Raw genomic sequence first — 17,968 nt, 5'->3', positions numbered from 1 at the left:
AGTCCTGATATACACATTTGGGCTTGTGCTCTGCCTAATCCATGCATTACTGCTATTTCCCAAAATACAATTCATTTTAATGTTATTTTGGCTTATGAAATGCACATTTTTAAACATACTTTTCATACATAATGTGCACACATTCGGAGAAGTGCTAATTTTGATAGACAGCTGTGTTTGGGCTCGGGCACCGTTTCAAAAAGTGTGAATGAAGTAGATGGGCATCAAAACACAAAAGCAAATTTATCTTCCCCCTCCCAAGTCCCTACCCAGCAACACCCAGCCACTGCACAGCTTACTGGGACTGGGCAGGTGCAGGATTAACTGACCACAGGTTACCAACAGTTCAGCACTGTAGCATTCGTGCTTGCGTGTTTGCATGGCGAGGGCAGATAATATTGTTTCGCTAGCTGGATTTGGCCCATGGGCTGCCAGATGGCCACCCACTGTTTCCAGAACATCATGCAAATGATTCATTTTGCTTATGATTTGATTTAATGGCCTCCACCTGCCCTTTCACGGGGCAGAGTTGCCCAGGTACCATTTGTCATTGCGTTCCACCAACTACTATTCAAATGCAACATAATCCCAGGCTTTAAAGCCTTTGCCTAGTGGCCATTGCCTCTAAGATCGCCACCCTAGTCAAGCAGGCGAACAGGATCAAACACAAATGGCCAGAGACAGAAGGGCAGAATGCAGCTTCATGGGCTGAAAATGAGAGCGACCACAGGTATGGATATGAAGCAGAGCAAATAAAGGAAGGTAAGTCTAGTCCTCCTTTCTTATGAACTGACTCCATAGGTAAAGGGACCCCTGACCATTAGGTCCAGTCGTGGCCGACTCTGGGGTTGCGGTGCTCATCTTGCTTTATTGGCTGAGGGAGCCAGCGTACAGCTTCCGGGCCATGTGGCCAGCATGACTAAGCCGCTTCTGGCGAACCAGAGCAGCGCACGGAAACGCCGTTCACCTTCCCACCAGAGTGGTACCTATTTATCTACTTGCACTTTGACATGCTTTTGAACTGCTAGGTTGGCAGGAGCAGGGACTGAGCAACGGGAGCTCACCCTGTCGCAGGGATTCGAACCGCTGACCGGGAAGTCCTAGGCTCTGTGGTTTAACCCACAGCGCCACCCGGGTCCGAACTGACTCCATAGCCACTTTCAAATAGCTAAAGGGCTGTCACGTGAAAGATGGAAGCACGCTTGTTCTTTCCTGCTCTGGAGGCCCCAAATCAATGGCTTCGAGTTACAAGAAAGGAGATTCTGACTAAACACCAGGAAGAACTTTCTGACAGTATGAGCTGTTTGACAATGGAACAGACCTCCCACGAGAGGTGATGGACTCCTCTTCCTCAGAGGTTTGTAAGCTGAGGTTGGGTGGCCACCAGTCATGTATGATCTAGTTGAGATTCCTGCATTGCAGGGGGGTTGCACTGGGTGACCCCCAAGGTCCTTTCCAACTCTACAGTTCTACGAGAAGAACTACAACAAAACATTTTCTTAATACGAAGTGCACTAACCCTCTCTTTTGCAAGGAAAGCTTGTTTGCTTTATCACGTTTATTTGCATTAAATTGCTCCATTGTCTCTGCTGTGACAGGCCAGTCCCATCAGGCCTCCTGTCCCTCAACCTGGGGGCAAACCATTCCACCAGGCTGCCTCAGTGGGAGAGTCAGGAAGCAGAAAGCTCATTCCATCAAGCACTTCCAGCCCCTGAACTGTGCAGACTGGTCATTATAAGAACAATGGCCCGAGTTCGATTCCCCCCTCTTTCTTCCATGTCTTTCCCCTCCTTGTGCCATGTTTTTTTTTAGATTGTAAGTCTGCAGGCAGGGATGGTCTTGTTTTCATTGATTGTATATAAGTCACGCTTAGCAGGGCAAAAATGTTCTGAATAACAACAATAGTTACCCACCATTCACCCGAAGGTCCTACAAATTTAAAATAGAACATTAAACACAGTTTAAAACAGCTTACAATCACAGAAGGGGGGGATCTGAAAAATATACATCTCAAAGGCCAGAGTAAAAAGCATTGAAGCCGGATCTTTAGCTCAGGAGTCTTATCACTAGTTTTGCCCACCCTGTGGAATGCCCTCCTGTCAGATGTCAAGGAAAATAACAACAACAACAACAACAATGACGACAACAACAACAACAACAACAACAACAATGTGATTATTTAATTATTTATACCTTGCCCATTTGGGAGGCTTCCAACACCTATAACAACATAAAAAACTGTCAAACATTAAAAACTTCCTGATACAGTGCTGCCTTCAGATGTCTTCTAAAAGTTGTGTAGTTCTTTATCTCCTTGACACCTGATGGGAGGGCCTTCCACAGGGAGGGCGTCACTACTGAGATGGCCCTCTGCCTGGTTCCCTGTAACTTTACTTCTTGCAGTGAAGGAACCACCAGATAAACAACCACCTGACTTTTAGAAGACATCTGAAGGCAGCCCTGTATAGGGAAGTTTTTAAAGTTTGATGTTTTACTGTGCTCGATGTTTTAATTTGTTGGAAGCTGCCCAGAGTGGCTGGTGCAACCCAGTCAGGTGGGCGGCATTTAAATAAATTTATTATTATTATTATTATTATTATTATTATTATTATTATTATTTATTACCTCTCCATACCCTGCAGCCAAGCATGGCATGGACAGGTGGGCTGGATCACCTGTCAATCATCTGATGCCACCATGATATCAGAAGATTGAGAAGTGGGTGGTCCCACCCACCTATCAAAGTTGGCCTGTGAGGGTAAAGGGAGATAGTGACCAAGCTGGAATGAACTGCCCATGTGCTACCTGATGGACAGAGAGTTCAAGCCTGCTTTCCACAGGGTTCAGGTGCACACAAAAATTCATTCACGCCCGGCAGGATAAGGCGACACATCACAAAGCCGCTGGTTGGTATCCTGCTTCTCTACCAGGTGGCCTTCAGACAAGACCTTCCACCCTTCAGCCTCCCATCTGCAATATGGGAAAGTACTGCCTTGCAGGGTTTGTTGTGAATCTCACATGACAAACAGCATGTAAACACTAGGCATAAAACAGAGATCTAACTTCCATTTTCCCCATCACAGGCTAAAATGGCTCTCAGTGCACTGCTTGGGCTCCTGGTTTCCATACAACTGAACGAAGCAAAGGCCAAGTCCCTGTTGACCCAGTTTAGTGCTCCGGGAGACTTTGTCCTTGGTGGGATGTTTGCCTTTCACTCCAAAGTACAGTACCTAAGCCAGGATGTGGAGCTGAAGACTCCCAAGTGTTCCGGGTGAGTAGGACCAAAAGAACCTCAGCAAAATGCACAGTCCACCAAAACTAGAGATGTAAAATTTCCAGGCATCTGAAGTTATGGAAAAGCACTTTCTCCAACATTTCTTTCAACATTGTAAAAGGAAATATTTCAATATCAATTTCCCCAATTTCTTGACACCTCCCCACAATAATACCTAGGTTGGGAAAACCAGACCACCCCCACCCCCGAAATCACCCCCATGGCAGACTTATTATGAGTATCTCATTCTGGGCTTCCAAACAAGGCAAGGGAGCTGTCCAGCATCAGTTGGTGCTGAATGGAAGAGGAGCTGTCCAGAGGGCACCTAGGCTAGGAACGAGCCTACGGAAGTTGTTGCACCAGCAACTTCCAGGCATCCAACTGGGGTTTAAGCATTCCACCTGTCTTCTTCTATCCTTGCCCCCCCCCAATTATGACTTTTTAAGCCCTAGTCCCTCCTCCCAAGTAGGACACTGACCAGGCTGCCTCATGTGACAAAGTGAGAGCTGTGCTAAGCAGAAAGAGCTTAAGTTTGGACTCCATACCAAACTAGCAATGATTGTGTGGGGTGAGCCGAACTGGGGACATAGAGAAGCTCCCAATTCTTCTGATTTTCTGGCTGAGACATTGTCTTGTGGAGGTGATTTCAGAGGTTCCCTGATCCCAGTTTATGCTGGGACGGGGCCATGCTGACATCATTTTCTGACAGTAAGGACTCATTTTATTCCAGCAAGGCAATGTCCTGTCACTGCATAGAGACATTATAGCACCTCTGAGTCAGGCATGCAAAAAGCTTGTCATGTCCAGACTGAAAAGGATAGCTAACTGAGGCTGCTAATTGGAGAATCCAATCTCCAATTAGGGATGAAGAATCTGGACTTCCAGATATTCCTGGGCTCCAACTCCAGTCAGGCCTGTGTGATCAATTTATTCCAACACATCTCATCTCCGACTCAACCTTCTATTCGTTTTTGTCATTCCAAGGTGCTTCAACGAAATGGTACAGTCCTAATGGGAAAGGTTGTTCCACCTCAGTAAAATTAGGAGTATGCAGAGTGTTGAGTGTGGCTTCTGAGTCTGATTAGAGATCAGATTTCATCTGCAGCAATCACACACATAAGAGATATTTGTAGAGTAAGAAAATAACAAAGCCACTTATTATAGGAAGTGCATAGCTTGGATAGAAAGGTTTCTAGTTCTAAGCTAACTAATCTAGAGAAGACAAAGGCAGTCATGCATGCTCCTTTGTTCTCAGAGGATAGTTCCAAAATGACCTTGAGGTCTGAGAGAGAAGTGTAAGAGGAGGAAGTTGTAAACAGGATGCAATCTAAGGTGTCTAAACTCCTATCTGCTAAACTGAGTTGCACCCAGACTCCCAACAAATTAAGCACCTTTGACACCCCCCCCCCCCAATTCTTGACTTGAAGTCCAGCAAAGGAACCTTTGTCATTCACCGTCCTTGAAATGATTAACTCTTTTTTAACCGCCTCCCCAAGCTTCGACATTACTGGATACAAGCGGCACCTGAGCATGCGCTTTGCCATCGACGAAATCAACAACTCGACTTCTCTGCTCCCCGGTGTCAAGCTCGGCTATGAAATCCACAACACTTGCAACAACCCAGCCGTGGCCAACAAGCCCACAATGTCCTTCCTCTCCAAGTACCCCAACCACTATGGCGTGGAGGTGCAATGCGATTATACCAACTATAAGCCTCGAGTTGTCGCCGTTGTTGGCCCCGGCAATTCGGAGCTGAGCGTGCTGGTGGCTCGGTTCCTGAAGTTCCTTTTGATCCCAGAGGTAAGATGGGAAGCGCATTGCACTGGCTCTTACGAAGATCTCTTCCTCCCTTCAAGGAAGAGTCTCCACTGGTGTGTTTTGAGTAGAATCCAGGGCGCTACATTGAGGCAGAAGGTTGATAGCCATCTGGGTGGTCGAGGAGCAGAATCAAGAATTATGATTGTGATAAATTACCTGCCCTTCATACTAAGGTCCCAGGGCAGGTTACAGCAATTGAAACACAACACTAATATTAAAAGCACAATATCACACAGGTTTTTTTTTGTGTTTTTTTTTAAACAGATTTAAAACAACTTAAAATCACAGAAATAAGGTGGGTCTCAAAAATATATATCTCCATTGTCAAAAGCCAGGATAAAGAGCATTCGCCAAATGCTGTATAATGAAAGTGCTGCATACACCTCTGCCAGGGTCCATCAGTGGAATGTCAGTGGAATGCTCTCCCCAATAAGGTGCATCTAACCGCACCATTGTTTTATTTTTCTCACAGACTTTTGGATGTGGTTATTGGGGACTGAAATAATTCATATATAATTTTCTGCTGCTTAATGTGAATTGCATTTATATAGCTGTTTTAATCATTTAATTATCCTGTACTGCAGAGACTGGAGTAAATGTCCATTCCAACGATGCATTTCTGTGATTCTATGCATGTTATAGGCATTAAGTATGTCTGTTCATTATGCCCCTATGCCTTGTGTCCAATGCTAGCCCTACCCAGAACAGACCTCTTTAAAATAAGGGACAGGACTAACTTAGGTTTACAAATTTCAGCGAGCCAACTCTGAATATAACTTAGCTGGGTTCTAGCCATAGATGCCCAGACACCCAAATCACTGTTGCTTGCCTGACTGCATTGCATCAATTCAACGGTTATTTGAATATCCCAGTTTTCATAGTCTCCATCTAAGAAGATAATAACTAAGAAGATGGGCTAGTGGCCCATCTAGCCCATAATTCTGTTCTCACAGTAGCCAACCAGATGCCTGTGGGAAGCCCACCAGCAAGACCCGAGCACAAGAGCCCTCTCCCCTCCTGTGGTTTCCAGCAGTGCATATTCAGAAGCATTGCTGCCTCAAACCATGGAGGCAGAGCATAGCCACCAGGGCTACTAACCACTGATAGCCTTTATCTTCCTCCATGAATTTATCTGCTCCTCTTTTAAAGCTGGTGGCCAAGTTGGTGGCCATCATTGCCTCCTGGGGAAGTGAGTTCCATAGTTTAACCATGCACCACGTGAATCTGCCGTGAATCTTCCATATCCTCCCTATCTTCCATCTCTCCCCAGATCAGCTACGCCAGTTCCAGCGATAAGCTAAGTGACAGGCAACTTTATCCATCGTTCTTCCGGACCGTCCCCAGCGACCGAATCCAAGCCGACGCCATGGTTCAGCTCCTGAGCAAGTTCAACTGGAACTGGGTGGCCACTTTGGTGACTGACGATGAATACGGCCGCCGGGCCCTGCAGATCTTCGTCCAGCTGGCTCTCTCTAAGGATATGTGTGTGGCCTACGAAGCCATCCTCCCGAGCGACCTGGAGGAAAGCAAGAGGAAAGAGGAGCTGTCCAAAATAGCCAACCAGCTCCAGAGGTCCAACATCAATGCCACGGTGATCTTCGCGCAACCGAGCAGTGCGGAGGCGCTGCTGAGGGTGGTGCTGAGCAGGGGCATCACTGGCAAAGTGTGGATCGCCAGCGAGTGCTGGGCAACCTCGCCCATCGTTGCTCATATTCCGAACCTGGCGAGAATAGGAACCATCATCGGGGTAGCGATAAAAAGCGGGGAGATGCCTGGGTTCAGAGAATATGTGCAGAATGTCGTGGCAGATCCTGGCAAGGACCAGAACAGCTCTGACACCAGTGATGGGGATGAGCAGTGCTCCGATTGCAGCTCTCTGACTCTTGCCGACTTCTCCACAGACACCGATCACGCTAGGTTCTACAGCACATTCAACACCTACAAAGCGGTCTACGTCATCGCCCATGCTCTCCACCAGCTGCTTCAGTGCAATGCCACAAGCAAGTGGTGCAACATGAGCAGAGAGGTCTACCCGTGGCAGGTGAGTGAGGAGGAGGCAGTACAGGGTTACCTGCAAGGGCTGTGAGTTTTATTGGCTTTGGTCATTGTGAAAGGACTCTACACTCTCTCTCTCTCTCTCTCTCTCTCTCTCTCTCCTCCTACCTGAGTTATTGAAACCAAGGCTGAGGAACATTTTCTTTATTTTTTATTTAGCTTGAGACTTGTGTTCTTTTCTGGGCAACCACCTCAGGGTCACATGGCAGTGGAAGGTGGAGCCATAAGCAAAAAGTGGGTGGGGCAACTAAATAAAATGTTACCTTTGCACAGTAGGCTAGTTTTTATGTATGTCCACAAACCCCTGTCCACCCACCATCCAGACAAGCACGAGTTCAAGGGCACATTCCACTTAGGCATAAACACTAAGTCCTCCTGAACCTTCCCGAGAAGAGGAGGGCAGTATAGATTTACAACAGTGGTTTGCAGAAGGTCATAGTTGCAGAGGCTGAAGAGGGGAGAAGATGGGAAGTATTGGGAGAGGGCTAGGAGGAGGAAGGAGCAGTAGAGGAGAGACAGCTGACGGACTCAGTGACTTTAGAAAGCATTAATGACCCCCCCCCCCAGACCCGGGAAGTATTGAGAGTAGTAGAGCAGAGAGCTCAGAGGCAGAAAGCACAGATGAGCCGGCGCAGAGATGACGTATAATAGGAGAGACGGAGGGGGTGGGACTTTATTTGAAGCAACATCATTATCTCTCTGTCTCTGAGACTATTGAATAAAAGACTTGGTAAGGACTCTTATTATTTATCTGCTTCTTGGCTGACACTGTGGGAGGGATCGGATTCCCTGAAGCCTGACAGAAAGCAGCCACTGTAAGGGTTTCAATCCTCCAAACTTTGGAAGGGCTGCATTTACTCCAGTCATCTCAGAAATCCCATTAGACTCCCTGTTCTCATGTAAGCACACCTGCCCATTGGTGGGTCAGGGGTACAGCCAGCTTTATAAACCTGCTCCAGATTCACCCCTGACCTCCCATCCCTTACGGCAGCAAGGGAAAAATGCACTTAAATTCGTTAGTTTTTATACCACCAGTTATCTGGTCAATCGAGGGCCCCTAAGTCATAAGCGCATCGTTGCCCAGCCGAGGGTGGTAATACCAGCATCCTCACCAAAGGGAAATTGCCCACACACTTGCCTAGTTTGGCTTTGCAAATCTTTCGTATTTGGAGCACAAGAGTGCAAGAACAGCCTCGCTGGATCAGGCCGAAAGCGCATCTCCTCTGACATCCTGTTCTCACACTAACCAGATGCCCATGGAAAGCATCCTTAAATCATGTGTTGCATCAGCGGTGAGGAGGCAGTATAGAGGAGCTTATGCTTTTAATAAAAAAAATACTAGAGGCTTCGATGTGCCTCCAACCCTCTGCTGACACCCCCCTCACTTAGGGTTTTAAATAACTACAGTTCTTCGGGTTCTTCTCCTTGTTTTGCAGCTCCTGGAAGAAGTAGCTCGGGTCAACTTTACCATCAATTCTCATCTGGTTCATTTCAGCAAGTCGGGAAATCCTCCAACAGGTTACGACCTGATTTACTGGGATGCAACCACACATGGAAACCACGAGTTTGTCAGTTTCGGTAGCTATCATCCCCTGCAGCCTCAGCTTAACATCAGCAAATCAAAGATCCGCTGGAACACAAAGGAAGGGAAGGTTCGCACTAAGTTGTTTATTCACTACTTACATACCTCTTGGCTTCTAAACAAATCCTCCTTTCTGCAAATGGTGGTGGCAGTTTTCATATTCTGTCCCTATTAAGTCCAAGCTCTGTTTAAACAGAACTAGGTTCTCTAGGCCTACTAAAGACATTTTCTCATCCTCCTCCAGTGCCCCTCATCTTTATCCTTAAAGGTCCACATCCTTCTCTTCCTACTGCTCCTCACAAGTCAGCTGGCTTTCTTCCAGCAAGATTTTTCAGGCATAAGGACTAGAAACTTAAGGGGGAAAATTTTAGAAAGAAAGAAAATAGATCATCTCAGGCTGCTGACTTTTACTGCCCAGTATTCAGTCCTCAGTTTGGACCATCCACTAGTAGAAGCTTACCTTTCCCAGGATGGTATCAGTGTTGGGCGCTAGCATATTCAGGAAGCTGTCGAGGCCCCAGAGCTCTCAAAGGGTTGCTGTCTGCTGGTTCCAACTTCTGCTCCTTGCTGCAACTTGCAGTGGTGCTCCTCCATCTTGTCACTACCTATTTGCTTCCTCATCTACTGGCTTGCGGGGACAGACGGACTGCTAGAGGAGGGGTTGCCAACACAGCGCTCCTGGGCACAATGACACCCCTTTGGTCTTCCTCTGGCACCTTTGAGGCCCTCACTCACTGCTCCCTGTAGAGGAGCTGAGGGTGGCTACCATTTTGTCCCTTGAAAAGTACAGAGATGGAGGAAGTTGGAAGAGTGGCAATCCTTCCCACTTCCTCTATCACTTTTAGGTATGCTTCAATGCTTAAATTCATTCTACTAGATATACCTTGGGATAAATGGAGTGTGCTTGCTTTCTCCCTGCCACTTGTGTGGTAGCTGGGTGCAGGAATGATTCAGGGGAGCAGAGAAAGAAGAGATCAGAGTGGGTGGCATCTATGGCATTTCCTTTAAAAAAAAGTCCAAGTGTATTATGGGGCCTAAAAGGGCTGGCAACCCCAGATGTAGAGGAAAGGGGGGGGGGCTAGCTTGTTTTAACAGGGTTTCCAAAGTGGTGGTGGGGACAGCACGGTAAATACCTTTTGTTTGTTTCTTTCATTTCCTAAAGCCCCCCATATCAAGATGTACACAGGAGTGCAAACCAGGGCAGAAGAGATGGCTGAGAGGAGAACACAATTGCTGCTTTCTGTGTGAAGACTGTCCTGCAAATTACTTCCAGAACAAAAACGGTGAGCTGGAGTTTTTCCAGATGTGCCAAGGGGGCCTCCTCATTCAACAACTGTACATTGGCAGCGAAGTTTTGGACCAACGCGTCTTTCTTCTTTTTGCCTTATCAATATTTTTAGCTCCTGTTCATGTTCTCCACCCCATGTTCCATTCTTACATTTTAAGTAAGAATGATCAGATGCATTTTTAGCCAATTAACTACGTTTGCATGATAATGAACAACAGAAAGGATGAGGGAGTAAACTTTGTCTCAGGTGGTGCATGTAAGGTAAGGTGAAAAGGTAAAGGAGCCCTGAATGGTTAAGTCCAGTCAAAGGCAACAAAGAGGTTGCAGCGCTCATCCCGCTTTCAGGCCGAGGGAGCTGGCGTTTGTCCACAGACAACTTTCTGCGTCTTGTGGCCATCATGACTAAACCACTTTTGGTGCAACAGAACACCGTGACAGAAGCCAGAGCGCACAGAAACGCTGTTTATTTTCCTGCCACAGTGGTACCTATTTATCTACTTGCACTGGTGTGCTTTCGAACTGCTAGGTTGGCAGAAGCTGGGACAGAGCAACAGAAGTTCACCTCGTTGCACAGATTTGAAAGGCTGACCTTCTGATTGGCAAGCCCAAGAGGCTCAATGGTTTAGACCACAGCGCCACCCACATCCCTTTCGGTAGTGCATGGGAGGCTTTGTCTTAGAAGAGGCATCTTTTAATCTCTCTCTCTCTCACACACACACACAATGGGATGCCTCTTTTGGCACCATCGTAGAAGAGGTATTCCTTCTTTTCCTACACACAATGACTGTCACCTGAAGACTGTTTTCTTAAAAAAAAAAAAAAGTGCTGGCATTAAAAAAGGATCAGACTAACCAGGGAAAGGGCAACTTTTCAGCCAAACAAACTAGGTTGCATCCAACATAGTTCTACTCAGCCTCCTCCCCTTCTTGCCTAATCAACTATTCTTTTCATCCAGATCCCCATGAATGCACCCCATGCCCTAGAGAGAAATGGTCTCCTCCGCAGAGCACCACATGCTACGACAGAGCGTTTGAATACCTGGAGGTGACCGACACCCTCCCCATCAACATGGTGGCCTTGACGGTCTTGGCCATGGCCCAAATGGCCGTTGTCACCGGCATTTTGGCCAAGCACCGTGGCACCCCGGCCATGCACTTTGTCGGTGGCATCCCCACGCTCTCCATTGTCCTCTCCTCAACCTGCTTCTGCAGCAGCTTCTACTTATTCGTCATCAAGCCCACCTCGATGGTCTGCAAGCTCCGGCAGCCCCTCTTCTTCTTCAGCTTCACCATCAGCTTGGCCACACTGCTTGGCAAGACACTCCAAAGCTCAGGGCTCGGCTGGACCTTGAAGAGACCTAAGCTGAGGAAGCACCTGATGGGCCTCTGCATCCTCCTCAACATAGCCATCCAGGGCCTCCTTTGCCTCGTGTGGTATTTCTGGAACCCTCCTTCGTTGGAGGAGAGCACCGAGCTGGAGAAGACCATCCTGGTGCAATGCCGGGACAGCTCCTTCCCAGGATACAGCTCGCTCCTAGCCCATGACTTTGGTCTGGCTGCCGTCTGCTGCCTCTGCACCTTCATGGGGAACAACTCGGACCAGAGGAACGACAAGGCCGCCAAGTCCATTAGCTTTGCAATGATCCTCATCCTCATCATCTGGACACTCTTCGTGCCCACCTACGCCACCTCCCAAGGGAAGTTTGTCTCCCTGTTCCAGGTCTTTGCTGGCCTGGCCAGCATCTTTGCCATCTTCGGTTCCTACTACTACCCAGTGTGTTACATCCTTCTCTTCGCACCCCACATGAACACAGACGCCCACTTCCGCTGCCTGCCCCAGAACCCTCCAGCAGATGGCAAGCCAGATGCTCCAGAAACTAAGTAACGTAGGGAGCAGAGCTGTCAACCATCCCTTATTTGGTGGTAAAGTCCCTTATCCCAGTGCTGTGTCCCGCTGCTGTCCCTTATTGATGATGTCCCTTAAATTTCCTGGGTTTCAAAGGAAGCAGCTCTTCTCCCTCCCTCCCTCCCTGCCGGCCAGGGAGGAGGCAGGCTCCAACTGTGTTGCTTGGCTGCGTTGCTCACCCAATAAGGAGTCTAAGAACGATAGGGGGGTGGAGCTTGCATGCCTTGTGCCGATCAAATCGGCCGCGTTGCCTGGGGACTCGCCTTTGCTCAGCGCTTCCCAGCGGAGAGGTGACGGTGGTTTTCCTTGCTGCATCCCCTTTGCCGGGTTGCTGCACTGTGGGAACCACCGCTTGAGGCTTTGTTTGGCTGCTGGCTGGGCTTTCTGCCTTTGGCTTGGAGGGGCTCAGAAGCTGAACATACCTGTGCTCTGAAAATCCCTTATTTTGGCTGCTGATCCCTTATTTTCGAGGCTGCTAGTCCCTTATTTTCAAATCTGTAAGTTGACAGCTATGGTAGGAAGTGGGAGAAGAATGCCGGCTTCCCACTGGGGCATCCGGTCAGCCACTGTGAGAACAGGATGCTGGACGAGATGGGCCATTGGCCTGATCCATCAGGGCTCTTCTCACATTCTTATGTGCCCTCTAGTGTTTCTCAAACTTGATAAACACTGGAGGGCACCGTAAGTCTCCAGCTGTTGTTGGGACTGCAACCCCCATCATCTCTGACCACTAGTCCTGCTAGCTAGAGATGATGGGAGTTGTAGTTCAACAGCAGCTGAAGACCCAAATTTGAGAAACACTTTTCTAGATAGTGCTGGACTCCACTATTTCCACCCTACCCCTGATTATTTACCATGGTGGCTGGGGCCAGCATCCAACCTCTGGAGAACCACAAGTTCGCCATTCCTACTGTAGGAATTAGAGCAGATATCTCTACCCTGATGTCCCCCGGGCATTGTTAGATTACAGCTCCCATCCTCCCTAATTCCCTTGGTCAGGCTGGTTGCGGTTGATGGAATCAGGAGTCCCAACAACATCCAGAGAGCGTTAAGTCACAGACTCATAAGCACATTTGACACAGAACTCTGGCTCAGTGAGGACGTGAAGTGGTTCTTTGGCTACGTTTCAAGGAGGTTCTCACTGCATCTATTAGCAGCCGTTCCAGCAGGCTGCAGAAACGAAGGAGAGGGAAAACAGCACAGTCTACCATCGGCAGTGCCAGAGCGGGGCAAACACAAACACTCTAAACAAGGAACTTGCCTTAGGGCCATATCCCCTTGTGGGCAAACTTCCGTCAGTGATGGACGGAGCCTGAGGCAAAAATGGGCAGATGAACAGGTGACTTACCTTCATATATTCTCTGTAGTTACATGCAAAAGTCAGTGGCTTCTCCATGTGTGTGTGTGTGTTAGGATATTTCCTAACATCCTCCCCCTTTCCGTGTAACCTGTAGTACCTGTGGTTCAACCCAATTGCAACCAACAGGTTATGGAGACCGGGAGACGACGTGGAGGCATGATGACCTTTGTTTCCCTGGCAGTATCCCAACAGTGCACACACACACACCCCTCTCTATCCACGCCAGTAAAAGATATGACCACGGTTCACGAATTTGTTCCTGAGAAGGGTGCGGAGCAGAGCCAGAGAGGATTGTTGCTGGGTTGTAACCCAGGAAGCAGAGACATCACCTTGCCAACAAAGGTCCGTATAGTTAAAGCTATGGTTTTCCCAGTAGTGATGTATGGAAGTGAGAGCTGGACCATAAAGAAGGCTGATCACCGAAGAATTGATGCTTTTGAATTATGGTGCTGGAGGAGACTCTTGAGAGTCCCATGGACTGCAAGAAGATCAAACCTATCCATTCTGAAGGAAATCAGCCCTGAGTGCTCACTGGAAGGACAGATCCTGAAGCTGAGGCTCCAATACTTGGGCCACCTCATGAGAAGACTCTCTTCATGAGAAGAGAAGACTCCTTGGAAAAGACCCTGATGTTGGGAAAGATGGAGGGCACAAGGAGAAGGGGACGACAGAGGACGAGATGGTTGGACAGTGTTCTCGAAGCTCCCAGCATGAGTTTGACCAAACTGCGGGAGGCAGTGGAAGACAGGAATGCCTGGCGTGCTCTGGTCCATGGGGTCACGAAGGGCCGGACACGACTAAATGACTAAACAATAACAACCCAGGAAAAGCCCTAAGAGCTGGATATTCTTCAACTCCGTTATCTTCTTGGATGCAGTATCTATTCTGTGTTAGGCATTACCCTTTCTCTTGTTCAGTTTTAAGCTGTTAAACTAGGTTGGTTTATTTGCATTGCTTCATACAAACTTGTACATACTGATTCAAACTGTTGTGCTTAATTCTTCATTTGGTACGCTGTGAGCTACTTTGGGCACAGTTCTGAAGGAAAGCGGCACACAAATAAATGCACAATGATCTAGTTGGATGTAATCGAACATTTCCTGTCCCTTTCCTATATGCTTCACATGGTTTAAAAAGGTGTGCAATGCTGTTAACTTGACCCAAGCCTTTGGGACAGGTTTGGATGACAACGCAGGTGAAGGTGTTGGGACTTCACACACTTACATGTGTAACTTTAAAGGTGCTTCTGCAAGAGACAGAATCGGAGGTGTGGCACACACATAGCCTAATATGCCCTCTGATTCCCTAATCCATTTGGGCAAATGGGACACTGCTTCACCAACTTCAGCCTGCCCTAAGCCAGCCCCCACCTGACAACCTGTTGAAGGGGGTGGTCCTGCCTGTCAGCTTCCTCCTCTTTAAGCTTAGTGTTTTCCTCCTAGAACTTAGCAGGGAGTAGGAGGATGAGGACAAAACTAGAATGAGTTGGCTTTCCTTGTCATGGGCTCTGGCGCCACCTACTGTTCGTCTCCCTGACGTCTGCCCTACCAGTCCCAATGTGCACCAGCCACCAATCCCCTGATTACTACAAGAAGAAGAAACCTTGGGCTATGAAGAAGACTCATAACTGCATCAGGACAAAGCAAGATTGGACTGCCAGCCAGGAATAAGTTACGGTGCTTGCAGAATATGAAATATACAGTACACAACACACACACCTCTCAAAATAAAGTATCACCACAAATAAAGGAACGACAGAAAAGTGCTTTTGTCACGTAAAAATTAAAAGCTTTTTTTAGTGTTTAAAATAGCATTTACACATAAGCTGCTATATATTAACTATACAGACACTTGAATTTTAATACAATATCTACAAAAAAGAAAGAATTCAATTATGAAATAGACATGTAAAATGGGGAAACAGTACGGTTCACACTGCCCAAAGGTTGACCTTGGGAACTGAACCAGTTCTAGGACAGTTAACGTTTGAGAGTGATAGGGAGTAAAGATTCTCCCCACCTCCAGTCATTACTTAAAATCATTTATTTTAAATTGTTTTCCTCTACTGTACATAAATTCTTTACACATCTTTCTAATCACTGATTAGAATTAAAATCATTCTTTTGAAGTTACTCACTACAATCCAGATAAACAAAATTTTAAAAAAGCCAAGGGGTGAGTCCACCTAGTGGATTAACAGCAGATCCACACCATTCAAAGTTCATAGATCCTACAATGCAGGAATAACAGCTAAAGAATTCCTGGCATAGAATCACAGAATTGTAGAGTTGGAAGGGACCCCAAGGGAGCTGAAGGGGTGTGCATTTAAAAGCACATGACTTTTCCCCAAAGGATCCCAGGAACCTCAATCTGTTAAGGGTAGTGGGACTGATAGCTCTGTTGGGAGGGAAACAGCACTTCCCAGGGTTGACTGGGGGAAGCCATGTGCTTTAAACAGATGGTGTGGATCTGCCCGAAAACAGAACAGGAACAAAAGCAAGACTGGCCTAAGGTCAATGACAAGACAGTGGGGCATGTTTGTCCAATTACAGTCAGATTAAACAATCATGGGTGGATCACTCTAAAAGAGTGTAGAAAGAGCACAGAACCACAGGGACACAGCAAGTGAACCATTTTAAACATGGGTGAACCATTTTCAAGGTTGAAGACCAATGTACCCCCTTAAAAATGGGTTGGGCCAACTTAAGGCAGCTACCTATGTTACACCTGCCATCAACCTAACAGCTATTTTGGAATTTGGAAGCTTCTAAGAATCCCTAACAGGTCCACACAACTGTTGCAAGGCTGCCCCCTGCTACATAGGTGGTATTATTGTATTATCTATGTGTGTCTATGCCTGTATCTATCCACGGGGGTGTTGCAGATCTTACGATTCACGAAGCAAATAGTTGTGCTATTCTAAACGCTTGCTCATGTGAGTTTTGCCGTAAGTACTGGAGATATAAAGTTGTAGCCAATGTTTGTTTTACTCAAGAGAAGACCCTACCCCTATACTTAATGCACAAGACGCAACATAGTTCCATCAATTTCAATGGGTCTACTCTTCAGTAAACCTTGACTGGATGTAACCCCATTTAACTATATATCCACAAGAAGAAACGGCTGGTCTTTGCACTCCTCTTCTCCGAGATTTGCACCCTCAGAGTAAACTGATTTGTGAGTCTTAACATCTCTTTTGGGATGTCTGCAAGGAAGCTGAGCTGCCTAGGAAGGAGCCCTTGGCAAGTTCACCGCATCTGATGACAGCATCTCTGCTAGGGGGCACCACAGTTCGGTGGTCAAGCTTTGCACGCAGACGGTCCAAGTTTCAATCCTTGGCATCTCCAGTTAAAAATGGTCAAGTGCTCGATGGAAAAGACCACAGACCCTGGTGAGAATTGCTGTTGCCAGTCAGAACAGGCAGTGCATCTACTTGTTCTGACTTGGTAGAACATGGGAAGCTGCTTTATCCAGCTTAGCACCGTCTACTACACTGACTGGCAACAGCTCTCCAGGCAGAAGAACTCTCCTAGCCTTAGCTGGTGGATTGAGCCAGCAATCTTCATGCAAAGCAGAAGCTCTGCCACTGAGCTGCTAACCTTCCCCAGAAACCAGCTGTTGAGGAATAACCACAGTGGCAGGGAAAGTGCTTTGCAGGGTGCCCAGTCCCTTACCGTTGCTGTGTCGGGAAATCCTGGAGAGCTGCTGCCAGTCAGAGCAGATGGTGCTGGGCTAGATATAGCAATGGCCTGAGCTGGAGATAGGCAGCTTTATATTATTCTGAGACTTTTCCCTGCCACCGTAAACCAAAGATGTGGAGTGGTGGCAGGAAACTGACATGGGCTGGTGTAGCCATCAGAGTGGACCTACTGAGATTGATGGACCTAAGTTCATCGTGCCCATTAAGTTCAATGGGTCTACTCTGAGGAAGGCTGGCACTCGAGACAACCCATGGATGCCCTGCAAAAGCACAATTCCCAAGATTATTATTTTTATTGGTGGGGGGGAGAGGTTGCTATCACTGCAACTCCAAACAGCTGAAAGATGAGAATGCAGTTGTGGAGAGAGAGAGAGAGAGAGAGAGAGAGTGTGTTGGGCAGAGTAAGCAGGTGATTGCAAAAAAGCAGAACCGTTCTCACGATTGTCACTATAATGTCACAGCCTTTCTCACAAAGCATGCCATTGCCACCACATCCAAAAGCACAGACCTGATAATACTTTGTCATTTTGACTGGCTTGCCATTTTTAACTTACACCTGCACACACACAAAATGGAAAGAGGAAACCGAAACATATAGAGGCTATTCCACATGACCCCAAAGTAGAAGTGCTAACACAGCCTTGTCCAAATTTCTGATAGCTGTGATGCTTCCGTGTATTATTATTATTTTTAATACAAGCTGGCAGAAAGCGGCAGTCACTCTCACCATGGCCCAAAGCTTTGTTTTTAAGTGTCTCTTCATTTGGGGTCCCTTTCCAACTCTACAATTCTATCTACGATGTGGGTGTTCCTCCTAATTCAAAAGAAAAGCCCAGAACAGCAGCTTATGCAGATACATACGAGGCAACCTCCCATGACAGCAGGCCAGTTCTGCTGCCTCTCCTTTTTGGGAGCTAGACGCTGTATGCGGAGATGCACCAAAATGACATGCTCCCAATGGAGGCTATTTGGAAGGAGGAAAGCCG

General features: G+C 47.3%; 2 protein-coding genes across 2 annotated transcripts in view; one reads left to right on the top strand and one right to left on the bottom strand.

The window, feature by feature from the left end:
* The window catches only part of DVL1 (dishevelled segment polarity protein 1), a 129,656-nt gene that overhangs the window by 19,826 nt on the left and 91,862 nt on the right, over window positions 1-17,968 (bottom strand). Inside the window, exon 15 of the transcript XR_013989391.1 lies at window positions 8,616-8,777. The gene's annotated coding sequence lies outside the window, so the exon portion shown is untranslated. The remainder of the gene's footprint in view (window positions 1-8,615; window positions 8,778-17,968) is intronic.
* On the top strand, window positions 268-17,343 carry LOC308482684 (taste receptor type 1 member 3-like). The gene is made up of 7 exons (XM_081016078.1): window positions 268-762; window positions 3,084-3,271; window positions 4,771-5,074; window positions 6,363-7,133; window positions 8,584-8,799; window positions 9,892-10,012; window positions 10,973-17,343. The coding sequence occupies exons 2-7, from the start codon at window positions 3,090-3,092 to the stop codon at window positions 11,899-11,901; spliced, it is 2,523 nt and encodes an 840-aa protein (XP_080872204.1). The 5' UTR covers window positions 268-762; window positions 3,084-3,089; the 3' UTR covers window positions 11,902-17,343.

Source organism: Podarcis pityusensis (assembly GCF_964106645.2).
Source record: "Podarcis pityusensis genome assembly, chromosome: 8".
NCBI classification, from domain to species: domain Eukaryota; kingdom Metazoa; phylum Chordata; class Lepidosauria; order Squamata; family Lacertidae; genus Podarcis; species Podarcis pityusensis.
The sequence above is the reverse complement of the archived record's forward strand: the minus strand, read 5'-3'. Positions and strand labels throughout refer to the sequence as shown.

Bases quoted from the DNA above. Each gene is read 5' to 3' on its own strand.
- LOC308482684 (XM_081016078.1), top strand. From the start codon at position 3,090: ATGGCTCTCAGTGCACTGCTTGGGCTCCTGGTTTCCATACAACTGAAC. The intron at 3,272-4,770 runs GTGAGTAGGACC...CGCCTCCCCAAG, and splicing joins AAGACTCCCAAGTGTTCCGG to CTTCGACATTACTGGATACA. The intron at 5,075-6,362 runs GTAAGATGGGAA...ATCTCTCCCCAG, and splicing joins AGTTCCTTTTGATCCCAGAG to ATCAGCTACGCCAGTTCCAG.